This window comes from Mustelus asterias, chromosome 5 (assembly GCF_964213995.1).
Source record: "Mustelus asterias chromosome 5, sMusAst1.hap1.1, whole genome shotgun sequence".
In the NCBI taxonomy this organism is placed as follows: domain Eukaryota; kingdom Metazoa; phylum Chordata; class Chondrichthyes; order Carcharhiniformes; family Triakidae; genus Mustelus; species Mustelus asterias.
This window is the reverse complement of record NC_135805.1, coordinates 48,000,148-48,026,721: the sequence shown is the minus strand read 5'-3', so window position 1 is coordinate 48,026,721 and position 26,574 is coordinate 48,000,148. Positions and strand designations below refer to the sequence as shown.

The 26,574-nt window shown below is 40.7% G+C and overlaps 1 protein-coding gene across 50 annotated transcripts in view; it reads left to right on the top strand.

The window, feature by feature from the left end:
• The window catches only part of eya4 (EYA transcriptional coactivator and phosphatase 4), a 428,611-nt gene that overhangs the window by 155,288 nt on the left and 246,749 nt on the right, over positions 1-26,574 (top strand). For 9 of the 50 annotated variants that reach the window (XM_078212551.1, XM_078212548.1, XM_078212541.1 and 6 more), the window contains exon 1: positions 16,536-17,491. The exons of 21 other annotated variants lie outside the window; for them this stretch is intronic. Coding sequence is in view for 1 of the 29 variants with exons in the window: in XM_078212521.1 (XP_078068647.1) it covers positions 23,079-23,093 (15 nt within the window). In the remaining 28 variants the exon portion in view is untranslated. Of the gene's footprint in view, positions 1-16,293; positions 16,383-16,535; positions 17,492-18,639; positions 18,816-20,764; positions 20,784-23,063; positions 23,094-26,574 lie in introns of those variants that run through there. 20 more of the 50 variants (XM_078212555.1, XM_078212549.1, XM_078212545.1 and 17 more) reach the window with 10 other exon arrangements.

Genomic DNA, 26,574 nt, shown 5'->3' with positions numbered 1-26,574 from the left:
TGGTAAATTGATGGAAAAAGTCCTTAGGGATGGGATTTACGACCATTTAGAAAGATGCGGATTAATCCGGGATAGTCAGCACGGATTCGTGAAGGGCAAGTCGTGCCTCACAAATTTGATTGAATTTTTTGAGGAGGTAACTAAGTGTGTTGATGAAGGTAGGGCAGTTGATGTCATATACATGGATTTTAGTAAGGCGTTTGATAAGGTCCCCCATGGTCGGCTTATGATGAAAGTAAGGAGGTGTGGGATAGAGGGAAAGTTGGCAGATTGGATAGGTAATTGGCTATCTGATCGAAGACAGAGGGTGGTGGTGGATGGAAAATTTTCGGACTGGAGGCAGGTTGCTAGCGGAGTGCCACAGGGATCAGTGCTTGGTCCTCTGCTCTTTAGAGGAGGGGGCTGAAGGGTGGATCAGTAAATTTGCTGATGACACCAAGATTGGTGGAGTAGTGGATGAGGTGGAGGGCTGTTGTAGGCTGCAAAGGGACATAGATAGGATGCAAAGCTGGGCTGAAAAATGGCAAATGGAGTTTAACCCTGATAAATGTGAGGTGATTAATTTTGGTAGGACTAATTTAAATGTGGATTACAGGCTCAAAGGTAGGGTTCTGAAGACTGTGGAGGAACAGAGAGATCTTGGGGTCCATATCCACAGATCTCTAAAGGTTGCCACTCAAGTGGATAGAGCTGTGAAGAAGGCCTATAGTGTGTCAGCTTTTATTAACAGGGGGTTGGAGTTTAAGAGCCGTGGGGTTATGCTGCAACTGTACAGGACCTTGGTGAGACCACATTTGGAATATTGTGTGCAGTTCTGGTCACCTCACTATAAGAAGGATGTGGAAGCGCTGGAAAGAGTGCAGAGGAGATTCATCAGGATGCTGCCTGGTTTGGAGGGAGGGTAGGTCTTATGAGGAAAGATTGAGGGAGCTAGGGCTGTTCTCTCTGGAGCGGAGGAGGCTGAGGGGAGACTTAATAGAGGTTTATAAAATGATGAAGGGGATAGATAGAGTGAACGTTCAAAGACTATTTCCTCGGGTGGACGGAGCTATTACAAGGGGGCATAACTATAGGTTTCGTGGTGGGAGATATAGGAAGGATATCAGAGGTAGGTTCTTTACGCAGAGAGTGGTTGGGGTGTGGAATGGACTGCCTGCAGTGATAGTGGAGTCAGACACTTTAGGAACATTTAAGCGGTTATTGGATAGGCACATGGAGCACACCAGGATGATAGGGAGTGGGATAGGTTGATCTTGGTTTCAGATAAAGCTCGGCACAACATCGTGGGCCGAAGGGCCTGTCCTGTGCTGTACTGTTATATGTTCTAACTTAGAGTCTTTGCATTTTAAACATCTCAGCATTGAACAAAATCAGCTTTTAAAGGGACCACGCATTGTTGTTTCCCCTACAGTATTTTACATTCTTTACAGACATTCTGTACATCTTTATAAACTCAGCTTCACAACAGAATAATGAGGGTAACACTGGTAGAAACATCCTTAGTTCGCAATTTAAATCCCTTTGCATGCTTCCCAGTCCAGGAGAAGTTAGCACTTCTGGACAATAGCCGGGTAAGCCCTTGCGTGGGATCTCTCAAGTGGGATTCTGGGGCCAGGAAGGTATGATGCATTGCTGAGACAGAATACAAGGAATTTTACTTTGCATCTGGCTGTTATATTTGACCTTAGAATGTTTGTTGCTGACATGGAGGCCAAAGGAATACTCACCAACAATGAGGTCACAATATTAAGCACAGCAAATATAACTTCGGCTCAAAAAATGCTTCCAAGAATGACTATAAAAAATATTGAATTTAAAGAATTCTTAAAATGTTGGTTTAAAAATCTGTCCAAATAGTTTATCAGTGCACAAGTTAATGGCTTGGATAGTTTTCATGACAATTGTTGCTCGTACCCATTTTGCTCACTGTTCTTCCATTTGCAGTAAGCTTTCAAAACTTTGATATACCGTGTTAAACACAAACCTACCCACTTAATACTTGCTCCGGGTTATTAGTTAGCTATCACTCAAGAAATACATTTCACATTCCAATGCAAATTTTAGGTATTAGAGTGAGAAAGAGGACACATATTCCCTGTTGACATTTTATATTGGGTTTCACATTTAGCAGCATGCGATAGTTGCTGTACCTGTATCCTCAGAGAAACCGGATATACAAATCAGACTTTGTGTCCGTTGCACTTTATTTCACTTTTCCAGTCATAGCCTGGAGTGCCGAACTTTATACAATTGGGTTTTGCTAATAGTTTTAAAGTACTCCAAATGAAAACATTAAGTTCAAGCAAAGTTAACTTTTCTTGTTTTTGGCCCTCTCTTTTCAAGTTTTAAGGACAAGTACATTTTTCTGATCTTGATGAAAGTGCACTAAATAAATTAGTACCACAAAATAAATGTCTCTTATCTGATAGGTTTGGGTAGCTTTTGTATCATGGCTTTCTGTTCTGTTATGAGTATTTTGATTAGATTTACCACTACAATATCATTGACTGTGGCTTGGGGGACACAACATTGTGACAAAAGAAGAGAATGATTTTTTAAAAAAGAATAATTATATTAAGATTGTCAATCCATAGTAAATTAACTCAACTGAAGAAAGTGGAAATTAATTATATTAGGCTTGAGGTGAGTGTCTCTAGTTTATGTGAAATCTGTTACCACACAACATAGATTGAATGTACAATGGGTGGAATTTTCCCCAAAATTAGCAAAACAAGTGCAAAGTATAAAAATGGACAACAAAAGCTTCTATAAGTATATAAAGAGGAAGAGAGTAGCTAGCGTGAATGTTGTTCCCTTGGAAGATGAGGCTGCAGAGTTAATAGTGGGAAAGGCAGAAATGACTGAGACACTAAATCAATATTTTGCCTCTGTTTTCATGGGGAGAACATGAGTATTACCGCAATAGTAACAGATGCAGAGGTTATAGAAAGGGAGGAACTTAGAACTACCATTGTCACTAGGGAAAAAATACTATGCAAACTATTGGGATTGGAGGCAGGCAAGTCCCCAGGGCCTGATGGCCTACATCCCAGGCTCTTAAAGGAAAGGGCGTTGGAGATAGTGGATCCATTGGTTACAAAATTTCATGGATGCAGGAATGGTTCTGGTGGATTGGAAAATGCTAATATAATGCCCTTATTCCAAAAAGGGAGGGAGGCAAAATGTAGGAAACTATAGGCCAATTATTTAACATCTGTTGTTGGGAAATTGTTAGATTCCATTAAAATGGAAGTAATAGCAGGACATTTAGAAAGTCAAAATGCAATCCATCAGTCAGCATGGTTTTATGAAGGGTGAATCTTGTTTGACTAATTTGCTTGAGTTCTTCGAAGATGTAACAAGCAAGGTGGATAATGGGGATCCTGTAGATATAGTTTATCTGAACTTCCAGAAGGCATTTGATAAGGTGCCACACAAAAAGTTAATACACAAAGTTAGTTCATATGGGATTAGCTTGGATAGAAGATTGGCTAACCAACAGAATGGGTCTTTGTCGGGTTGGCAAGATGTAACTAGTGGGGTGCCACAGAGCTCATTCCTCAACTATTTACAATCGATGTTAATGATTTGGATGTGGCAATAATAGGTACCATGGCCAAATTTGCAGATGACACTAAAATGACACTGAGATAATAAGTTACGATAATGAAGTAAGAAATTTACAAATGGATATGGATAGGTTCAGTGAATGGTGCAAAATTTGGCAGATGAAGTTTAATGTGCATAAGTATGTGGTTATCCATTTTGGTAGGAAAATTACAAAGGCAAATTATTAACTAAATGGAGGAAACTTTGTCGTGCTTCAGTGCAGAGGGATCTGAGTGTTCTCATGCATGAATTACAGAAAAGTAGTATACGGATACAACAGGTCATAAGGAAGGCAAATGAAATTTTGGCATTTAATGCTAAAGGAATAGAATATAAAAGTAGTGAAGTGTTGCTGTTACTGTAGAAAGCATTAGTGAATTTCCCCTTCCCACCCACCTACCCCCTCCACCCCCAACATCGCCCTGCTCCTTGACCCTGTCCCTTGGCAGTGTCAACCTGGCATGCAAATGTGCCAGGGTGCCAGGGCTGCCATATCCCTGACTACCCGAGGGATACACTGGCCTCTGTGTCCCCTGTCATCTCGACTGCTGCAGAGCAGTAGTGATTCCTGCTGGCATGATATCACACAGTAAGAGTTTTAACAACACCAGGTTAAAGTCCAACAGGTTTATTTGGTCGCAAATGCCATTAGCTTTCAGAGCACTGCTCCTTCGTCAGATGGAGTGGATATCTGCTTATCCACTCCATCTGACGAAGGAGCAGCGCTCCGAAAGCTAATGGCATTTGCTACCAAATAAAACTGTTGGACTTTAACCTGGTGTTGTTAAAACTCTTACTGTGTTTACCCCAGTCCAACGCTGGCATCTCCACATCATGATATCACACCAGCACGGTGGGGGGAACATCCTACGTCCCTGGAAGGTACGTCATTAAAATGTATTTAAATTGATGGTAATCAGATTCATACACTTGCTGGGTGTGAACCTGGTGAAGTTGCTGGTGTGGGGTGGGAAAATCTCATTTTTAGGTCCCCCCTGCGCAAATCCATTATGGCCCTCTCGTGAGAGTTAGCGGCCATAACGGGATTTGTGCCCGTGTTGAGCAGGCCAGGAAAATCCTGGCCAACAACTTGTATAGAAAACTAATAATGCGAAAAATGTTTCCATTGGAAATGAAAAATCAGAACCTATTTTACATGTAGACTGTTCCTTTTAGTAGTTATGAAAATGTTTCCAACAAAATGTTAAATTCCTGAGAAAATTATATTTATTTCCATATGTTTTACAATGATGTACAACAGAAACAGCTAAAGTTGCAGGATCAAGCTTTTGATAGTGCCCCATGAGTGATAACCAGACACTGCCCATTTTGCAAAATTCTCTTGCATGCTCACAAATTTTCACATCATGCTTAGTAACTGCTGTCATACCAGTACTCAGTCTGCATTTCACTTTGTAGCCTTAAATCCAGCCCTCCAGCAAAACACAGGATAATGAGAGACAAATCTGACACGAGAGTAAGGAAGCTGTGTTTGGTTATTTAAATGCTGGGAGTTGACTCATTGATGTGAGTCTGCCAGAATGAAAACTAGATAGGAAGCACTATAAAAGCAGGCATGTGAGTGCCAGGCTGGCAGTAACCATCGGCGGCACAGTGGTTATCACTGCTGCCTCACAATGCCAGGGACACGGGTTCGATTCCTGGCTTGGGTCACTGTCTATGCGGAGTCTGCATGTTCTCCCCGTGTCTGCATGGGTTTCCTCCAAGTGCTCTGGTTTCCTCGCACAGTTCAAAGATGTGTGGGTTAGGTGAATTGGCCGTGCTAAATTGCCCCCTGGTGACACAAGTTGTATAGGTCAGGTGGATTTGGGACTGGGTGGGGAGCTGTTTTGGCTTGGGTAAGATGCTGAGTCGGTGCAGACTCGATGGGCCAAATGGTCTCCTGCACTGTCGGGGTTCTATGATTATCTGCCGCTATATATTGTTGTCAACATTGTCCCTCAATTCAAGCATGAAAACTCCTCGGAGCCATGAGATTCTACCATGGATCTTCATGTGACTGAACAAGCTGATTCTCAACCCACAGTTCTTTGTCACATGGCACATGATGTTCCCATGAGGTGGTGGGATCTGGAGTGCAGGATTTGTTTTTTTTTTCCCTTTCTCTGACACCACTGCACCTCACATCATTAAGATGTTGTGACTCAAAGTGTAGTTCAGTTTGATGGGCAAGTTGTCACCATTTTGAACGATTGGTAGTCAACACCTCCCAGTCATTAATATCAATGCTGCCATGCTTCAAATAGAGCATAGAGTGCTTTTGAAACACTTTATTTGTCCTTTCTTGGAATGCTAGCTCCTTGAGATATCAAGAAAAAGAATCCAGCGGAGGAAATGCTTTTCAACCATCTGGACAAAGTGTCCAGTCCATAAATGTTGATTTTCCAGGAGTTTTGCCAGATTGCTTGTGGAGCTGACTTCTGAAAGGATCCTAGTGTTTTGTTCAACGGCCCTGCCATTGAATCCAGAGGATGCAGCGGAGGCATTGCTGATTAAATTTCTCTAGTGCTCTTATGTACTGATACACAGTCCAGGTCTTTTGCAGGACAGGAGTGTGGTGATGACAACTACTCTGTACACTCGGACTTTTGTTGACTTGCGGAGATCTTTGTTGTCCAGCATTTGCTACCATAGTTTGTAGAAGGTTGAGCTGGTGCAGGGGATCCAGTGCTGGATCTCCAGGATATCAGTGACCCCGGGGGGAAAAGGCGAGCGGCCCCAAGAGGAAGGCAACACCAGCTTTCACCATTATTTCAGGGAATGCGGGCCCACCTGCAACCTAGAGATGGCTGAGCAACCTCACTTCTCCGACCTCGGAGGCCATTGGCCAGGAGGTCAATGTGGCTAGCACCCACCCTGGCACTCGTGGTTCCATGTGTTTCCTCCAGGTGTAGTAAGAAGTCTCACAACACCAGGCTAAAGTCCAACTGGTTTATTTGGTAGCAAAATCCACTAGCTTTCGGAGCGCTGCTCCTTCATCAGGTAAGTGGGAGTTCTGTTCACAAACAGGGCATGTAAAGACACAAACTCAATTTACTAAATAATGGTTGGAATGCGAATCTTTACAGGTAATCAAGTCTTCAAGGTACAGACAATGTGAGTGGAGAGAGCGTTAAGCACAGGTTAAAGAGATGTGTATTGTCTCCAGACAGGACAGTTAGTGAGATTTTGCAAGCCCAGGCAAGTCATGGGGGTTACAGATAATGTGACATGAACCCAAGATCCCGGGTTGTCTGGAGACTGTCCTGTCTGGAGACAATACACATCTCTTTAACCTGTGCTTAACGCTTTCCCCACTCACATTGTCTGTACCTTTAAGACTTGATTACCTGTAAAGATTCACATTCCAACCATTATTTAGTAAATTGTGTCTTTACATGACCTGTTTGTGAACAGAACTCCCACTTACCTGATGTAGGAGCAGCGCTCCGAAAGCTAGTGGGGATTTTGCTACCAAATAAACCAGTTGGACTTTAACCTGGTGTTGTGAGACTTCTTACTGTGTTTACCCCAGTCCAACGCCGGCATCTCCACATCATTTCCCCCAGGTGCTCAAGTTTCCTCCCACAGTCCAAAGATGTGCAGGTTTGGTGGATTGGCGATGCTAAGTTGCCCCTTAGTGTCTCAGGGTCTGTGGGTTAGGGGGATTAGCAATGTAAGTATGTAGGGTTATGGGAATAGGGCATGGATAGGATGCTTTGTTGGGGGCTGGGGTCAGGCAGACTCGATGGGCCGAATGGCCTCCTTCTACACTGAAGGGTTTCTATGACATATGAGCGCCTCAAGGCCACCATGGGGAGGCAGGAACCACCATGGAGACTTTAATCCAGCAGATCCTGCCAGATTTGCACTTGGCCATGCACCCCATGGTCTCACACTCTGGTGGGCACCATCAGGATGTAGACCCCATGGGGACTAGGCACCTTGACCTCCCTCCAGGTATCCGGTCTAATGTAGAAGTCCTATCTGGCCCCCTGGCACCAACAGGGAGGATGAGTGTCAGCTGGACACGCTGGAGGCCTCCACTCAGGACAACGTGCATCCATTCACAGTCCCGTCTGCCTGTGCCTCTGAGCAGGAGCCTCTTATGAGGCTGGGCCCTCCCAGAGCGTGGGCCTCCAGAAGATGTCCGCAAAGGTCATCACAGGCATCAGGACATAACAGTCAACAGGCTGCCTCTGCCCCTGCTGCAGATGTTAGGGCTGGTACTGCCTCTTGGCACTGCCCGGATAGTGCCTAGGCATGACTCTCTCCCACCTGAACTGCACACTCATCCTGAAATCCCCTGGTAGGTCTGCTTACCAGGTGCACGTCTTGGGAGACCAGTCTGGTTTCATGCCATTCCGCCCTTACGCTGACATGGATGGTTTCTCTCTCTTGGGGCCGGGGCGGGTGGGGATGAGTGATTGGGAGCAGAAAATCCTGACGTGATGCCTGTGGGAGGATTTCCTCAATTTCAGCAGAATGTTATGGACTGGAGGAATTAGAATTGTTTCCAATCAACCTTTTTGAATTATCACATTACTGAAGCAAAGTTGCGGTAGGGGTGGGGGAGGTGAAGGTTCCTGCTGAGGTTCCTAGCATCGCAGATCTTGAGTGTGTTAACAGCTACATTAACAACTAATTTATGTTAATCAGTCAGGCTCGTAATGTGGCTCAGTTACCCTCGCTGGAAGTGACATACAGAGATATATATAGATATTCTCTGCAAACAAAAGAAATATGTTCAAGCCTCGCGCCTTTTTTGATTTGATTTATTATTGTCACATGAATTAGCATACAGTGTTGTTTCTTGCGTGCTATACAGACAAAGCATACCGTTCATAGAGAAGGAAACGAGAGAGTGCAGAATGTAGTATTACAGTCTTAGCTAGGGTGTAGAGAAAGATCAACTTAGTGCGAGGTAGGTCCATTCAAAAGTCTGACGGCAGCAGGGAAAAAGCTATTCTTGAGTTGGTTGGCACCTCAGACTTTCGTATCTTCTTCCTGACAAAAGAAGATGGAAGAGAGAATGTCCGGGGTGTGTAGGGTTCTTAATTATGCTGGCTGCTTTTCCGGCGCAGCGGGAAGTGTAGACAGAGTCAATGGATGGGAGGCTGGTTTGCGTGATGTATTGGGCTACATTCACGACCTTTTGTAGTTTCTTGCGGTCTTGGGAAGAGCAGGAACCATATCAAGCTGTGATACAACCAGTAAGAATGCTTTCTATGGTGCATCTGTAAACGTTGGTGAGAGTTGTAGCTTACATGCCAAATTTCCTTAGTCTTCTGAGAACGTAGAGGTGTTGGTGGGCTTTCTTAACTATAGTGTTGGCATGGGGGGAACCAGGATAGGTTGTTGGTGATCTGGACACCTAAAAACTTGAAGCTCTCGACCTCATTGATGTAGACAGGGGCATGTTCTCTTTTACGCTTCCTGAAGTCAATGACAATCTCCTTTGTTTTGTTGACATTGAGGGAGAGATTATTGTCAGAAGTATTTCTTTGAACTACCAGGGAGCTTGGGGAGCCTATGGTTCCCCATTGCTTTCTCCAGGGCAACACCTCAGCCTATCTGAGTCAACTTGCTGATCAATCAACTTCCTTTTCTTCTGTAATATAAATTGCTTGGATCGTTTGTAATTTGTCTCTCTTGCATTTGTCCTGATGAGTGCAAGATGAAAAGCTTCAGCAACATGTCTCTCTCTTTTCAACAGCATTAAAGATTCAGTATAAAGAAACCTTGAATGACATCTCCTCCAGTATTGCCAGTGGCTCCGATCTCGATGTTGCCCCTTCCCATTATAGCCCAGACACTTGCTTCAGGGGAGGGAGAGGATGTTCATTTGGGTTCTTCCTCTTCCATCAGCAGCCTGTTGATGTGTACTGTATGCAGCCTTCACCTACAAAATATGTTAAAGTGTATTCATAACAGTTGTGAATCGTTTGAGGATCTGGTTGTCAAGTTGACTCCATAGAATCCCTACAGTGCAGAAGGAGTTGAATAGCTGACAGTCATGAATGAGTTGTCAGTTGTAACAAATTAAATTTGTATTTGGGTTGAGTGTGTCAGCATGAGAAGATTGTGAAAGTTCGGTGCAATGATTGTAGAACAGTGCAGTGAATTTTATAATTAATGAGACTGTGAATGGTGCAGCTGTGATTTGAAAATATTTTAGCAGTCTTCTCATACTAACTCTACTTAAGACATTGGGCCAAATATACCGGTCTCTGAATCTATGTAGGAATTGTCTGGGAAGTTTTAACTTAACTACCTTCACCACCTTGACCACCTTCCATCTCATCTACCGACCCATCCACAACACACACCCATTCATCTACTTATTGAATCACGAACGTTCAGAGTGGATCTTTAAACTTACCATACAGCAGCTAATGCTGTAAAAAGGGGACATATCCTGTGTTTCCCCTACTCTGCTTTGTCAGAGTTCCCTGAGGGATAGTGCACTGCACATTTCTGTTAAATCTGGGCTGCGAGTGTCCTGGTAGAAATGTGCAGCAGCATCAAGTAACAGGGTAGGTGGGGGATGGAAATCTGGGCCAGCAAATGTTTTTCTCCATTGCAACACTGTTCTTGGGGCAATGGTCTTGACACTAGAGTACTTATCATCTCTTCCAACTGCCTTGGTAGCAACTTCCACAAATAAACATTGGGGGTGATTTTACCAAAAAAATTCTAAGTGCCGAATGAGCGTGAAGACAGGAGAGTTTCAGATTTGTTTTTTCGGCAAAGCCACAAATGAAATCTTGGGGCACTGAATGCAAAAAATGATGCACGATCTGATTCCCAACAGTAAGTGGAGGGGGGTGGGGGCCTCAGCTCACCGGAAAGCCAACTCTCACACTAGAGGTTGCAATTTGCACGTGCGCAGATTTTGCTGTACTGTGCAACAGAGATCTGTCAGTCACCCCGCTCCAGGATATTGCCCCTCCGCCTTGATCGCTGGTCAATTAGCAGTTGCAAATTGTGCAGCTCCCCCCTGCCTGCCTCCCCTTAGGCCCTGCTCCCCACTTGGCACTGCCCCCCTTGGCAGTGCCAGGGCGCTAGGCTGGCACTACCAGGGTCATCACGACAAGTCCTCTCGTTGTTGGGGACCATCCATGATCCTCGTCAGTGAGGACTTTCATCGGTGAGGCCGCTAAGACAAGTGAGCCTAGACGATTGCCCTTTATTAATTGATTTAAATATTATAATCAAGAGCGCGAAACTAATCACACTGGATATCCAGGCCCGGTAAGATTGCAAGAGGCAAAAAACCGGGCGTGAATGCAATTTTCTGCCTTTCACGCAATCTTACCGGCTTGCCCTGCCCATCAACTGGCGTGACGAGCTGCTAAGATCACCCCCATTGATTCTCCCACTTAGCTGGCACATGACTGACGAGTGAAAAAATCCGATGAGTGACAAAGCCTTGTGTAGATATTGAATTAGCAAAAATTGTTTCTGCTCTCCCAGTTTGACAAGTGAAACAATCTGAACGTTAGATACCAAGGAGTCAAACGGTTCTTGTGAAAAGAAAGGAATTGTAGAATGTTTGTCTCCACAAATTGAACTTTCCAGCATTGGACTTTACAATGGAACATGATATAATCTGCCAGCATTTAAAAGCTGTGCTGCTGAAGCAGGTCTTTAATTTGTCTATTTGTTTTTATCAGGAAAATTAACATTTTTTTCTATCACTAAAGGTATAAGATGTGAAATTATATAAAATTGGAACATTTATAAAAGGATCGGCTTTAAGTAGCTGATTAATATTTCACAATTTTCTAGGTTACATTTATTTTCACCTTGTAATTTGCCTGCTGTAGTATTTTATGGGCTTTGTATAACAAAGCTGGCATGCCCACGAAAAGCTGAATTGAATGATTTATAAAAGGATAAAAACTATATCAAAAAAGTACATACAAAGAAAACAGATAATTATAAAGTTCTCTGAAGTATAAAAGCTGCAGAAGCCAAAATAAACAAGCTGTTTATGTCTTCAAAGTCAAATTCTGCCATGTGAAAAAGTATGATGAAAATGCCATTGACATTAAATGTGGAATGTCAAAACCCTAATTGACAAAGTTGTGTCCACAACTATCTTGAAATTGAAAACAAATAAAATACTGGGTGAAACACTTTCACATAAACATTTTATGAGCTTACCTGTAGGCTACGGTTCCTGCAAAGGATTAATGAAGTATAATATTGACCCATAGGCAATGGAAACTTCAAACAATTAGTGGTGTTACATACCTACAAACTAAATTGCTGTCCTCCGCAGTATCTAAGGTAAGAGAAATTGGATTTCTCACCCACCATTTTGTTATTGCATCTGTTCTGGATTACTGTTTTTATCTTGTTGTTTTATCAAATAGAAAAGCTGAGAACATACTACTTATATTACCTGCTGTCACTGTAGGAGTACCTTATAATTTCTGATTCACAAGATTTAATCCACTGATAATTAATTTCAAACAGCGTCCATTGTAATATTTTAAATATTTGTATATTTCCAAGCAATAAATCTAACAATTAGGTAGGAGTGCATTTGCTACTGGTCTCCCTCTTGATTAATTGTTTTCCGGACAAAAATAAAAATGTTTCTTCTGCAGACACAAGTTGCAGAGGAGGTTTGGCAGGGTTTGCATTGCTTTGCCTGCCATTTTGTTAGGGTTATAGTTCAGTACCTAAAACTGAAGGAGAACAGGAATTTTAAGAGGTTGTGGAGATTTTACACTTAATATCATGCAGCGTAGGGAACGATTGCTATATAGGACTGTGGCATATTTTCAGTAATGTCATAATTGCTCAAGTAAAGAATTAAACACATTTTTCATGGGCCCATTGATATAAACTTCTTAAAGTGTTCACCATTATTTTATAATGCCAAAACCAGTTAAATTGTCTTCCCCAAGATCCTTAAATTTGCTTTACAAAGAAGATAAAGTGCTCAGAACAGCCACTGGTGTATGAAGAGATATGTCACTTCACTAACTTTAAGATGTGCTGCATGTTACAGTTATCCTCACCAAATTTGCTCTCATCAGAACCACATGGCTCATTTGCATATTTATGATACATCAGTGCACTGTCAAATGTAAACTAATTTGTGGAATTTTGTCAAACTTGATGAGCCATTTCCTCTTCATATTCTCCGGCGTACTTTCAAAAAGGAATATTTTAGGCACAGTAGATTTCTTGGACCAAGTATATGAATGCTCTGTTGTTAAATATTATTTATTTGTCATCTCATTAACTTCAAAATAGTTAATAGTTTTCTGTCCAAGCCTAGCAAAGGATTTTCTCTCCCCAGAGTCTTTAGCCCTGTCATAATTTGTGTTGAAAATTGTGATATATATACTTAAGGTGGCCATGAGCACTAACTTTTGACCTCAATAAATAAAGTATTTCATTAAATTTTAATGTTAATCATTGATAAATGGTTTGCACACTTGCACATTTTGACTCTGAATTTGGTAAAAGATACATTTGAACAATCAGTCACTTGAACCCTCTCCTTTCCAGGCCAATACTAAATTGTACAACAAACAGAAGCATTTAAGAATTCGGGGCTTGTTGCATCGCAACCAGGGTGTTTAATGATAGCATAGAAGCATATTTTATATTGGACGTAAACACTGAACACAGTTTTGACGGAGTAAATATTTTTGAAAACTAGTCCTTTCAATTTACAGTAAAATGTTATTTTAATCTCCTTGTTCATAACATTTTTCTTTTTAAAAAATAATTTCTCAAGTATTCAATTTCAAATCATTTTGCTGGGATAAGACAGGCATTGTCCATGGTTCAATGGAAGCATTGCACGCATTTCTATTGCACATTTAGTTCAATAAAACCATCACTCCGTTTTCTAAAAGTTTCTATACTTGCAGAATAGCCTGAAAGGTTTTGGCTTTTTCTTCTAAAATATAATTTTTAGCTGCAGTGAACCACCTGGGTGACACACCATTCTCATCAATTTCTTGGCAGAACATGTTAAATAATGCACTTTCCCCAGTCTGGACTGGAAACCTTGCAAATCCCTATGCCATCATCAGCATTATTTAAAGGATGGCACACACACTGACATCTGGGAGCCAATTCATCATTTAATTAAATTATCCTGTAATGAAATCTTCTGTAATGAGATTAATCTAAATTATTTATCAGGCGCTGACACAGGCGCAAGGCATGGTTAATAATGAATGAGGATTCTGTCTGTTCCGCTTCCAAAGCCACGACTTGTTTCTGCTGCTAAAATTTGTTTTTCATTTCTGTAAATTTCATATTGCAATAATCTTTAACCGATTTATTTCAGAACCATATTGAGGGATGGCCTGATTTTTTTTTCCGGGTGGGTTAGGAGAGGGTTTTGCAATAATCAAATGTAGTCTTTTGCTACATTTCCCTAAACAGTAGGACATGAGTCAGGCTGTGGCTCATATTTCTCCCTGTCAGGAAGGTGGTTTGCTTGTTTGCAGAAAGGCTCCAGGGAGAATGTGTTACAGTGCCTGCAAGTAGGTAACCATGGTAACAATCATGCACGTTTTCTTTTAAAATGTGGATTTAAAGAACAGCGCTAATGTTAATGATATGTCCACTGTGCGTATATTGATTATTAATAACTGATTTTGAAAGTGTCTGAAAAGGATTCTGATACTATTAAGAGGTCTAAGACGTCCCAACCCCTTGCAGTAATGCTGCCATAGTTAAAAGAGAATCTGTTATCTTTATTCATGAAAAATATGTTGTAAAGAGCTTGAATCACATGAAATGAAGTATTTTTGGAGCAAATACAGAAAAATAACATCCTAAAAGTGAGCAGAACTGTACAAACTCGTGATGTAGTGCTAGTGGCGCCATCTTGAGGTCGCATTCTTGCTGACCTGTTAACGAAAGTGTGTCGACTCTTCATGGTTTTTTAAAAATATATTTTTGTGTTCCATTTTTCAAAACTGTCCCTTTAGCTTACAGTGTTAAGGTCCCTCGAAGTTGCAATGATTGTTAATGCATCCTAGTATGTAATGGGGGAGATGTATCAGTATGTAATTGTTTTATTTCAATTCTTGCAGTTTTACATGGTCAGGCTTTTACCTTTCAACACCCTTTGAATAAATCTTACTAAACAGATAAAGACACAGCTATTTCTTAGTATGTCAAGACATTTTAAATCCACTGTACTTTGTAAAATATCAGTGTTTAGCATAATGAGATCAGACAATGTTGAAACATTTAACCCATGGATGAATTATCCACTTAATTTGACTTTCCCTTCGTTTACCCCTTTGTTACACCAAACATCCAGAAAATGTTTGCTTCTGAACGCGTTTCTAAACCTCATTGACTTATGGAGCCCAATGCAAGTTATAACAAATATCTTTAAAGCATTAATAACTAACCCGTGCCTCTTTCTGGTGCATTAGAGGTACACACTGCTTTTTGGAAGTGAAATTGCATTGTATCATAAGAACAAAGGTAACAAAATAAATTTTAACTTCTATTTGACAAAAAAAGATTATTGCTTAAATTAACCATGGTACGTCTAGAAATGAAAATAGACATTTGGCTAAATCCAAGGAAATTCCATGAATTTCTTTGATTTGCCTGTATTCCATTAGGTTTCTGGCAGCATCTTTGAGTACTTGGCGAGGGGTGATGTTTACCTGTGTGCTGTTGAAGAAATATGACAAGGGCTGCAGCTAATAGCATTCTAATTTTTTTTTAGTAGTCTAGGTATTTCCTGAAGGGATCGACGCTTTCAGACAAAAATGCTTCTTTCTGCAGACAGGGTGACTGCCGAAATGTGTTTCCACAACACAGTTTGCAGACTTATCCAGCAGTCCTGGCTGCAGCACTACTTGTACGCTGCCTTTTCCAACTCTGGTGGTTTGCTGTAAAACTAATTGAATTGCCTATGCTGTGTCTGAACTTCGTCTTTTGTTCTCAGGTGATGTACTCGGTCTTTCTTTTGGTATTGTAAGCCATGTTTCTTGCTTTTAGTATAGGCTTCATGCAACTGATGTGACGCAAATTAGCTTGGCTACTTTGGCTGTATCTATGACTGCACCAGAATACGGCACACTGGCTCTCATTCCTTCAGAAGTTGACAATATGTTTAAAACAGACTGTGACTCAGTCAGATATTCTGTTCATTTTATTGTCAGCGCAAGCAGTTTAAAATAGGCTTTGAATCCAGTACCCATTGCCTGCTACTCAAAGTTTTACACAGATGCCTAGACTTACTTTTTTGTGGCATGAAATATCATTTTCTGGTAATCAAAATATTCCAAGAGTACCCCATTCAATGAACATTTCACATAAATAAATATGAAAATGTATTTTTCTTTGAGCAGATTTTACCCTTTATTAATTGATAGAGCAGGACATTTTTGTATGTGTCTGCATTATGCAGTGCAATTTCTTTTTAAACCATGAAACATTTAAGAGAATTTTCAGCCTCCCAAGATCCTTTCTAATAATAAAGTGCTTGAGTTGTCAAAGTGACGGCACAGATGTTCTAATCTGTACTGACACAGCTTCCTAACGCAGCACATCAATCATGTGTTATTAGCTTTAATGGAGCTTGGACATTTTCCGTCACTTAAACATTGCAGTGGTGACAAAAGTGAACCAGAAATGTGCTGCAGGTGTAACCTTCACTCAAACCCCATTTGTGACGGGCGTCACAGTGGTCTCCACCATGGAGGAAGGGTGCCATCTTCAGTCTCTTCTTTCCTTTGTTTAAGTCGGTGGCCCAGTGATTTTGTGTGAGTTTCGTTGAACAGTGATATTTGTAATAGTTTAGTTGTGCAGAAGATTTTTAAAGAAGGTTGTTAAAAAGAATATTCCGCTTCACTTAATGTTGCAACTTGGTGGATTTCATAACTTTTTTTCTCAGATCAAACCTTCCATTTCAATTCTTTTTCAATGGTTTAAGGTTTTTAAGTTTTAAATTTTAAAACTAAAGCTTAAAGGAACACAGTTCCTTTATCATTAACAGTTTTTTTAAAATGGAATTCCTGAAAATATTAACAAGAAATTTAATTCTTTGCGACAAAATAACAACTAGTTTCAGATAAAATTAACTTCTGGATATTTTCTTCCAAGATTAAGTTTCGTACTGTAATTTGTGAAAGAAGTAAACAAAAAATATAGGAATTCCATGCCATGAATTCCTAAGATATTGATTAAATGTACAAAAGTTTTTGCGAGCTATAAAATTGACGTTGTTTCATTAGGCAAAAGGAAGTAGAAGAGAAAATACATTTTGTCCGAAAGGAAATTTTACACAATCTGACTTACGTTTAAGGAACTCCATGAAAATTTACATTGCATTCTTGCAAAAAAATTCTGAGTTCCCTTCTGAGAGTGAAACTTCACATGCTAAAGAGCAGATGCGTCACAAAGTGACAGCAGGCTAGCAGAGGCTGGGGATGTGGCTACGCCGATGAGCCATGGAATAAATGCAGCACATTATATATCCAGTGAAAGACAGGAGCTGTTGACGAGGTGACCTCTGAATGTAAGTCAGCTTGCTATAAACAGAGGAGTGTGGAAAGCTATTGGTCAGTCTGAAACTTGTTTACTATTCTGACTATCCTCATGGTAAAGTTAAATCAACAGCGCTGAACCTTGGAACACGATTACAGCTTTAAAAGGGAAAAAAAATCAGCAGAGTAAATAAAAACAATACTGTTTTTGAAAAAAAAATAACCACTCGACTCATTCAAAAGCTGTGGCATATTTGTAACAGCGAACTGGTGACTGATCCGACAAAGGTAAAGAAAAAAAGAAACAAAATTTAATATCTTCCTTGCAGAGATGAAAACAAAATGAAAAATTTGGAGTTTTAACTGAAGAGCTGTGTATTTTTCTGGTAAGACTTTACCTTGTATTTTCTTTGCTTCCAGTAAAACAATGAGACCGTTGTTTCACATATCTGCCCAATGTCTAGATAATTGAACAGCTTACCTGAGAATTGTTTCCTTTATTCCGTTACGGACTGCAAGCTGCAGTGGATGATATATTATCATTATCATTCCAAAGTAACTTTGTAATTCCTTGTAGCTTAGGCCCAGTCGGGGGGAAAAAAATAAATTGTTTCGAACTTATGCAGTTCATTTCTGGGAAAGTGAAAAACAATTGTTGAGCTTGCTGGTGTTCTTCAGCATATGCATCCATGCGGTTTGTTACTGAAAGGCAAGCCCGTGTTATAGAGATAAGTTACAGTATTTGTAAGACAGGAGTGTCTTGTTACTTTAGAATTACAGAACTTATTTTTCAGTTCATTGTGTCAAGTGAAAAAAAAATCATTCCACATTCAGAGTCGGACTCAATGAGCTATGCTTTTCAGTGAGTCTTCTTGTTGCAGTTTTTCTTTTCCTTTCGTACTGTAGGGTATCTCCACCTCGTTTACAGCAAATGTGCTCAGAATTGCTGACTTTTAATTTATTACTGCGGACAAATATCAGCCCGTTAAGGTTGAATTTTAAAATTGCTTTTGTTCAGTGCAAGCCAGTAAGAAAAAAACCTGAAATATTTATGTCATCTTATCTGTAATGATGTCTCATAACAATTTGTTAGAAGGAAGTCAAGATCTACAGAAGGAGGATTAAGTTACAGATCCATTTGAAATCATTACAGATATAAACATAGACCCAGAAAATTCAACTGAAATACTTAAGAAAAATATATCTTAATTTCTTGTTAAAGTATAGGTATGCCTGTTTAAAAAGACAGTTAGATATGCTTAAAACATTTTCTGCTAGTAACATGCAAGAAATAATTTGCAACAGTCCGCTAAACAATCAAGCTCCTCCATCTTTAATTTGCTTATTTGTAAGTTTATCCTCATAACCTGGTTGCCAGAAATATTATTACTAGTCGGTGTGATGCCGTGCTCAATATGGCATAATATATCCATTTAAAATTGAGTTTCATTTTAAAGACCAACTGTCAGTGCTTGCAATCTGAGGCCATGTCATGAGTTGGCAAAATGTTTGCTGACTTCTTGAAAGTCTGCTTCATTCACGGGACACAGCCAGTGAGAGGTTACCACGGGAGTGTCTCGTTATCAGGCTTGTGGAGGAAACAGAATACCACAGACTGGGGCTCTTCTGTGTCCAAAATCAGTTTTTTTTCCCCCTTTAGGGCTTTGGATTGTTTTGAGAACCTGACTTCTGTTTTCATTGTAATAACAGGTATGGCTGTGTGTAAAGGCGAGAAGGTTTTCCTGTCTCATTTAGGCTAATGCCACGAAACTACAGAGTTCCTGTATGGAATAGAGTGATGCATGTTATGTGGATTGCCCAGTTGCTTTTCTTCTGTAGATGTTCTTTTATGAAAGTGTATCTTAAAGCTTGGCTATCGTGAAAAATATACTTACCGTTATAAATTAGGAATATTGGGTAGATTATCTTGACTAAAAAAGTACAGAAGTGCATTTTGCGGCAAACGTGAATAGTGTTTGACACTGAGTTGAGAGCAAACTTTAATAATGAAGCAAATGTTGATTGGTTTTGTGTGGAATACTGAGCCGTTTAGGTGAAATTTGACTTCTTTCTCTTTTGGTAAAAGTATTTCAGTTCACCATTTACCTATGAAACTGTAAATACTTAAGTGTATCCCTGCGTCTTAAATAAACCCATCTAATATTTAGTTTGAAGCACAGTGATAAATGTGTTAACGAGCCTCATTTTGCAGGAAAATATTGCTAGCTTTTTTGCATAAATCTCATAAAGCTGCGAAAATTACAGAGAAAAATATGCTTTCTTTAGCTCTAATAAGTAACTCACCTGACTTATAAAACTCTGCTCCTGTTATTAAGTGAATGGCTATAAAACAGGTTATGATTACGTCAAACTGATGGAAAAAATAATTTTTGAAGCCACATTTACCAGCTGGTATAATTTTTAAAAACACTTTAAAAATGAATTGATCCTTACCAAAATATGATGCAATTTTTGTTTACTTTTGATAATATAATAACTCCAGTCTCACAGAAACTGTTTTAAAAATGGGTTAGCTGTATTTTGGAATGTGAGGACATTCTTCATTGCTTACATCTATCACTATCATTACTTGACCATGCAATTAATTGAAAAACATCTAGATGTATAAAATTCAAAACTCTGGAAATCTATTAATTTAGATATTTCCTGAAAAATGATTTTTAAAATCTGCATAAAGGCCTCTTGAACTGTATTCACTTTTGATTGATCACATTTATGTTCTACAATTATCACAGACAGGAAACTCATGTCATCATGAATATTTTGCTTTTTGCGTATCATAGTCATTGTCATGATTTTAATGATTGTCACTTAAAGCTGGGAAAGTTCATTAGTTACTTACATAAGTCTGTGGAATACTGTGCTTGGAGTAAAAAAAACAAGACTTATATGAACTGCTGTGTTCCAACCAAGGTGAAGCTTTATTTTAAGTTGTATTTCTTTCTTTGAGTTCTATTCTACCTTTGAATTCCGGTGGAACTATTTGTTGAGATTATGCCTTCAATGAGTTCTTTTAAATCTGTACATTTGGAAGTTGTAGAATACAGTTGCACTGTTTAAGATTACATGGAAATCATTTTACTTAAACTTCTTATGTAGGTTTATTCTATTGAAATAATTGAAGGTCATACCAGAGAAGGCAAACAAGGCCGAAGGAATTACAGACACCTTCAAAATATTGCTGAAAATTTCCATTGGTTCATTATTACCAAGAAACTAATTATTTATGGTTCCCCACACTTTCAGCAGATTGCAAGTATTGCATCTGCCTTCCTGGTCTTACATTTGTTTTAGTTCCTAAAGCAAATAATTTTTAAAAATTTAATTTTGCACTGACGCAATACAGTCAGGTCTACAGTCTTCAGTGCTCAATTTGAAACTTGTTAAATTGAAGTTTATTGGTAATTCTTGTCCTGAGGTGATTTACTTGGCATTCAAGAGGTAAAATTACGTCATTTGGTTGTTATTGTGTAAGGTCGCTAAATAACAGTTTATGTACTGTTTTAAGCATTTTAATAAGATTGCAAAAAAATTCTGAAAACTGCAAAATAATTTCCATCTGCAATTACTTTAGGAGGTTTCTGAACTTTCTGTGGGACTAGACGTTTTATTATGCTTAGCTGAAAGAATGACGGAAAGAGTATCATATTATTAACTGTAAGTTCTTAATAAAACAAACTTTCCAGTTGAAATTGAAACGGCAACACGGTTTAAAAGCACCTCCAGTAGCTCGTATATTGGCATCTAAACAGTATTCGTGTGTAATATTAGTAAGTGTGGTAGACCAACACAACAGTTGTCTTTCAAACTTTATGATAGTTTTGTATCAATTGTTCAAAGATTAAAATAGACAGCAAAAATACCAATGTGCAGTAGTAAATTGAGCAAATTACATTATTAGCAAAAGCTAATGAAAAATGTACAGTTATCACACAACATGCCCTCTGTATTTTTGATGTTTTAGCTAAAAATCATTGCTACAGGGTTTGTTTCTTTTAAGATGTTCTGTATATGTTTTACGTAAGCACTTGTATTTATCCAGTTTCCATGTAACATGCTTCAACCTTTTTACAACTCCTCGCATATATTTACAAATATAGTTAGAGAAGATAACTAACCAATGAATCCCTGCATTTATGAGGCATTAAATAACTCCTATACGCTAAATAAATCCCAATGCTGCTGGGTTAAGCTATTTATTAGGAAAGGGGGCGACTGAATTATTGGGGAATTCCTAGGATTAATATTGTGGTTTTATTCTGGGTATTTTCAAATTAGAAGATAGCTTCACCAAAATAGGCAGCATGTTTAACATTCAATGAAGAGCAAAAAACAGTATAATGTTGCCGCTTCATTTCTAGAAAATGTTGTCTCACAATCAGGTTTATTAGCCAGATCAAAATTTATCTTTGTATTTGGAAGATCTTTAGTGTCTAATGCTAAAATCTATATAAAATTATCTGTACATGCGGCACATTTTGTGTAGTGTAGACAGAGCTGCCAATTTTGATGTGATTGACTTGGGACCCGCAATATATTTATATAGCATCTTTAAGTAATAAATTGTCCCAGCATTACAAGACCATGTATGACACTGAAAAACATAAGGTGATATTGTGTCAGATGACCAAAAGCTTGGTCAAAGAGGTAGACTTTAAGGAGTGTCTGAAAGGAGGAAAGCAAGTAACAGAGATAGAGAGATATAGGTAGGGAATTCAAGTGCTCAGGACCTAGACAACCCAAGGCACGGCCGCCAGTGTCAGAGCTACTCCAATTGAAAATGCACAAGAGGCCAGAATTAGAGGAACACAGGAGGGTTGTAGGGTTGGAAGAGATTGCGGACATGGGAAAGGACAAGGCCTTGGAGGAATTTGAAAATAAGGATGTGACCGGGTGTCATTGTAAGTCAGCAAGCAGCAGGGGTGATAGGGGAATAGGGCTTGCTGTGAGTTAGGGCAAGACCAGCAGAGCTGTGGATGATAGACCTGGGACCAATGGATTTCTGATACTATTTCCTTTTGTGACTTAATTATTTTCTCTTTCACGCATTCAATTATAGTAAGCTTTCAGCTTGTGAACATATCTATTACCTTGGGCTGAAGTGTAATTTCAACTCATACACTGCAAACTTGTACTGAAACAAAAACCTGTTATTGGAATAAAGATACTCTGGTTTATTCATTTCGAATACGAATACAGTAGAATAAAATTAAACATTTTTAAAAATCTAAATAAAAATGTTCTTAAAACATTTTTCCTATCCTGTTTTCCCTTTTGTTATCTTTCTTCCTTTCTCTCACTTTCTCACTCCTTACATGTGTGATGACCTATGTGCTTCAGGAAAAGTCTATTGAGAAATGTTTGTATTTTCTTTTGGGCAATGTCCCTCCAAGGTCAAATTGGTTGGGGAGTATGCTGAAAGAGGATACACTGGTTTCCTGATTATAACATGATTTGGTTCCAATGAATGCTCATGTGACCTGAGATTACTATGGAGAGGGACTACTGAGAAGGAAAGGATAAATAGAAAGCTAATTGCAGTGGGGTTGAACAGTGTTTTTCTGTTCAGCAGTTCAAAACTCAGTGAGAATTTGTGTAAAACGAAAACAAGTAAGGTTTTCAGTGAATGGAAATTTATCTGTTTGGCAGCCTTCAAATAGATCCTGGTGTTGAAGCAGATCTCTGAGACTAGATCATACATAGAAAATGTAGAAAATAGGAACAGTAGTAGGTCATTCGGCCCTTTGAGCCTGTTCTGCCATTCAACATGATACTAGTTGATCCTCTATTTCCCTGTATTACTCTGTTTGTTATACAGTGGAAGGAGCAGGGGACGGAAGAAAAGGAGGATGAGGGCTGTGGATTGGACAAGACCTTTTGCTGCTGTTTGAATGTTGCTGCAGCCCTAAAGCCATTTACAGGGATGGGGAAGGGAATCTCTGTGTTATCAGAATGATCATGACCCAAGTGAGAGGGTTTGTCGACGTATGCCTTGTCTGTTTTAACTGTCTGCGGGGACTTTGGATGGATGGGACATGGCTGCCAGCGAATGCAACTCAATGGCCAAAACAATTGAGTGGGAAGTGAGAAACTCGACAAAGCTGAGGCTGAGTTGGAAAAACTGTGAGAATGCACCACAGAAACTCACTAAGGCTCCTGCGACTGCATCTTCCAAACTTGTGACTGTCTGGGAAGTAATACAAGTGTGTGTAACTATGTGAGGTGTACCTTTGTTTTATAGACTATTTGAAGTGACATTTACCCTTTTATTTGAGATATCCTTCACGTGTTAGTTAATATTTGAATTATGTTGATTTCAATTGGTTTATTAGTTAGTCTAAATTTGTCCATCGATTTTCTTTGCATTAGCTTCATGGGGTTTTCTTTCTTTTGAGAGTTATTGATCTCCAAGGAAACTTGGGGGCTCATCCAGGATCTAAAAATGCTGAGATCTCAAAAAGAAGACACTGGAATTTTCCAGAATTTAACAAAAGGCTTTACATTTACTTTTGTTGTATTTAGTGAAAATCAATATGTTTACCTTTAATGCTTAGACCTTTGATTTGATTCGAATTATTGTCATATGTATTAGTATACAGTGAAAAGTATTGTTTCTTGCACGCGAAACAGACAAAGCATACCGTCATAGAGAAGAAAAGGAGAGAGTGCAGAATGTAGTGTTACAGTCATAGCTAGGGTGTAGAGAAAGATCAACTTAGTACGATGTAGGTCCATTCAAAAGTCTGATGGCAGCAGGGAAAAAAATATTCTTGAGTCGGTTGGTACGTGCCCTCAGACTGTTGTATTCTTTTCCCAACGGAAGGTGGAAGAGAGTATGTCTGGGGTGCGTGGGGTCCTTGATTATGTTGGCTGCTTTTCTGAGGCAGCGGAAAGTGTAGACAGAGTCACTGGATGGGAGGCTGGTTTGCATGATGGACTGGACTTCGTTCATGACCCTTTGTAGTGATACAAGTAGAAAGATGCTTTCTATGGTGCATCTGTAAATGTTGGTGAGAGTCATAATGGACATGTCAAATTTCCTTAGCCTCCTGAGAAAGTAGAGGCATTGGTGGGCTTTCTTAATATAGTGGCAGCATGGAGGGACCAGGGCAGGTTGTTGGTGATCTGGACACCTAGAAACTTGAAGATCTCGACCATTTCCACTTCGTCCCCATTGATGTTGACAGGGGCATGTCCTCCACTACGCTTCCTGAAGTCGATGACAATCGCCTTCGTTTTGTTGACATTGAGGGAGAGACTATTGTCGCCGCACCAGTTCACCAGATTCACTATCTTTTTCCTGTACTCCATCTCATCATTGTTTGAAATCTGACCCACGACAGTGGTGTTATCAGCAAACCTGGAATTCGAGTTGAAGGGGAATTTGGCCACACAAACATAGGTATATAAGGAGTATCGTAAGGGGCTGAGGACACAGCCTTGTGGGGCACTGGTATTGAGGATGACCGTGGAGGAGGTGTGGTTGCCGATCCTCACTGATTGTGGTCTGTGGGTTAGGAAGTCTAGGATCCAGAGGGAGGAGCCGGGTCCCGGGCCACGAAGTTTGGAGATGAGTTCTGTAGGAGTAATGGTGTTTAAAGGCTGAGTTGTAGTCAATAAATATAGGGGTCTGACATAGGTGTCTTTGTTATCGTGGTGTTCCACAGTTGAGTGTAGGGCCAGGGAGATTGCATCTGCTGTGGACCTGTTGCACTGATAGGTGAACTGTAACAGATCCAGGCAATCTGGGAGGCCGGAATTGATTTGTGCCATGATTAACTACTGCCTCACAGCGCCAGGGACCCGGGTTAAATTCCGGCCTCGGGTGACTGTCTGTGTGGAGTTTGCATGTTTTCCCCATGTATGCATGGGTTTCTTCCCGGTGTTCCGGTTTCTTCCGACACTCAAAAGATGTGCGGGCTAGGTGGATTGGCCATGTTAAATTTTGCCTTAGTGTCAGGGGTATTAACAGGGTAAATATGTGGTGTTACAGGGCTGGGTGGGATTGTGGTCAGTGCTAGCTGGATGGGCCAAATGGCCTCCTTCTGCATTGTTAGGATTCTATGATTCTATCTGCATCTATGATTCTATGCTGCTATAATGTTGGATGTCAGAGCCACCGAACGAAAGTCACTAAGGCACGTTGCCTGGCTTTTCTTTGGTACCTGGCTGATAGTCATCCTCTTGAAGAAGATAGGGACCTCAGATTGTTATAAAGAGAGGTTAAGGATGTCTGCAAATATCCCCGCCAGCTGGTTTGCACAGGATCTGAGTGCTCATCTGGGTACCCCATTCGGGCCAATTGCTTTCCGTTGGTTGACCTTTGAGAAGGCTGCTCTGACCTCTGCGATGGTGACCTCGGATACAGGTTCATCAGATTCTCTCCTGTTGGAGAATGTCATTGCTTGTCACTTGCATGGCATGAATGTTACATACAAACATACAAGTTAGGAGCAGGAGTAATCCACTCAGTTCCCCAAGCCTGCTCCGCCATTCAATCAAATCATGGACTAGACCGATTCAAGAAGCCAGCTCAGTGCCACCTTCTCAAGGGCAACTAGCAATGGGCAATAAATGCTGGCCAGCCAGCGATGCCCATGTCCTACGAATGAATAAAAAATTTGATTTTAAATTTAAATACAGTGTTCCTGTGGGAATAAGGGCCTGATTCTCCCATTGCGATCCACAATTTTTCTGGCGGGCCAGGTCAGGAGATGCGCGTGTTGGCCATTTCGTGGGTTCCCCACGAGCTTTTACGACCCGTGCGCATATCCCAACTGGAAGAAAATGGCACCGCCAGGAACACGCAGAAAACCGGTGGGAAGTGAGGTGAGTCATTTGAATATGTTTTAACTATAATTTGAATATATTTTAAATGCGATTATTGGGCCCGGCACAGGACTTGCCGAATAGCATCTCCCACCCCGCCAGGAGTACTTCATTCTGGCGGGGTTTACACTAGCTCCCCACGTTTGGGGAACTAGCGGGAGACCCCGCCGGAGTGAAGGGGGGGCAATCAGGGCCCCCCCAGAGGGTCGGGTGGCGGGGTGGTGGTGCCCCCTGGGCATAGGCACCCAAGCAGTGCCAGCCTCTGCCCCCGGCACTGCCCAAGGGGCAAAGTGTCCATGCCCAGGGGCACATTGGCACTGCCCACTGGGCATCGGGCAGTGCCAAGGGGGTGGGGCCTAAAGTGGGCAGAGCCTAGGGGCAATTGGTGGGGTGGAAGGTCCCACTGCCACTCTGCATTGGGATCAGTCTGGAATGGAGGGAGGCCAACGATCGGGGCGGGCTGGGGGGGGGCAGGGTGGGTCTGGCGAGGGGGTGGGGGGCCTGCCTCTCTGGGGGAGGGCAGTGCGGGGGCGGCGGGGGGGGGTCTGCCAGAGGTAGGGGGATCGCCACTGCTGGGGGGTTGGGCTGGACATCAGGATGCTCCAGGGCAGGGTGGGGG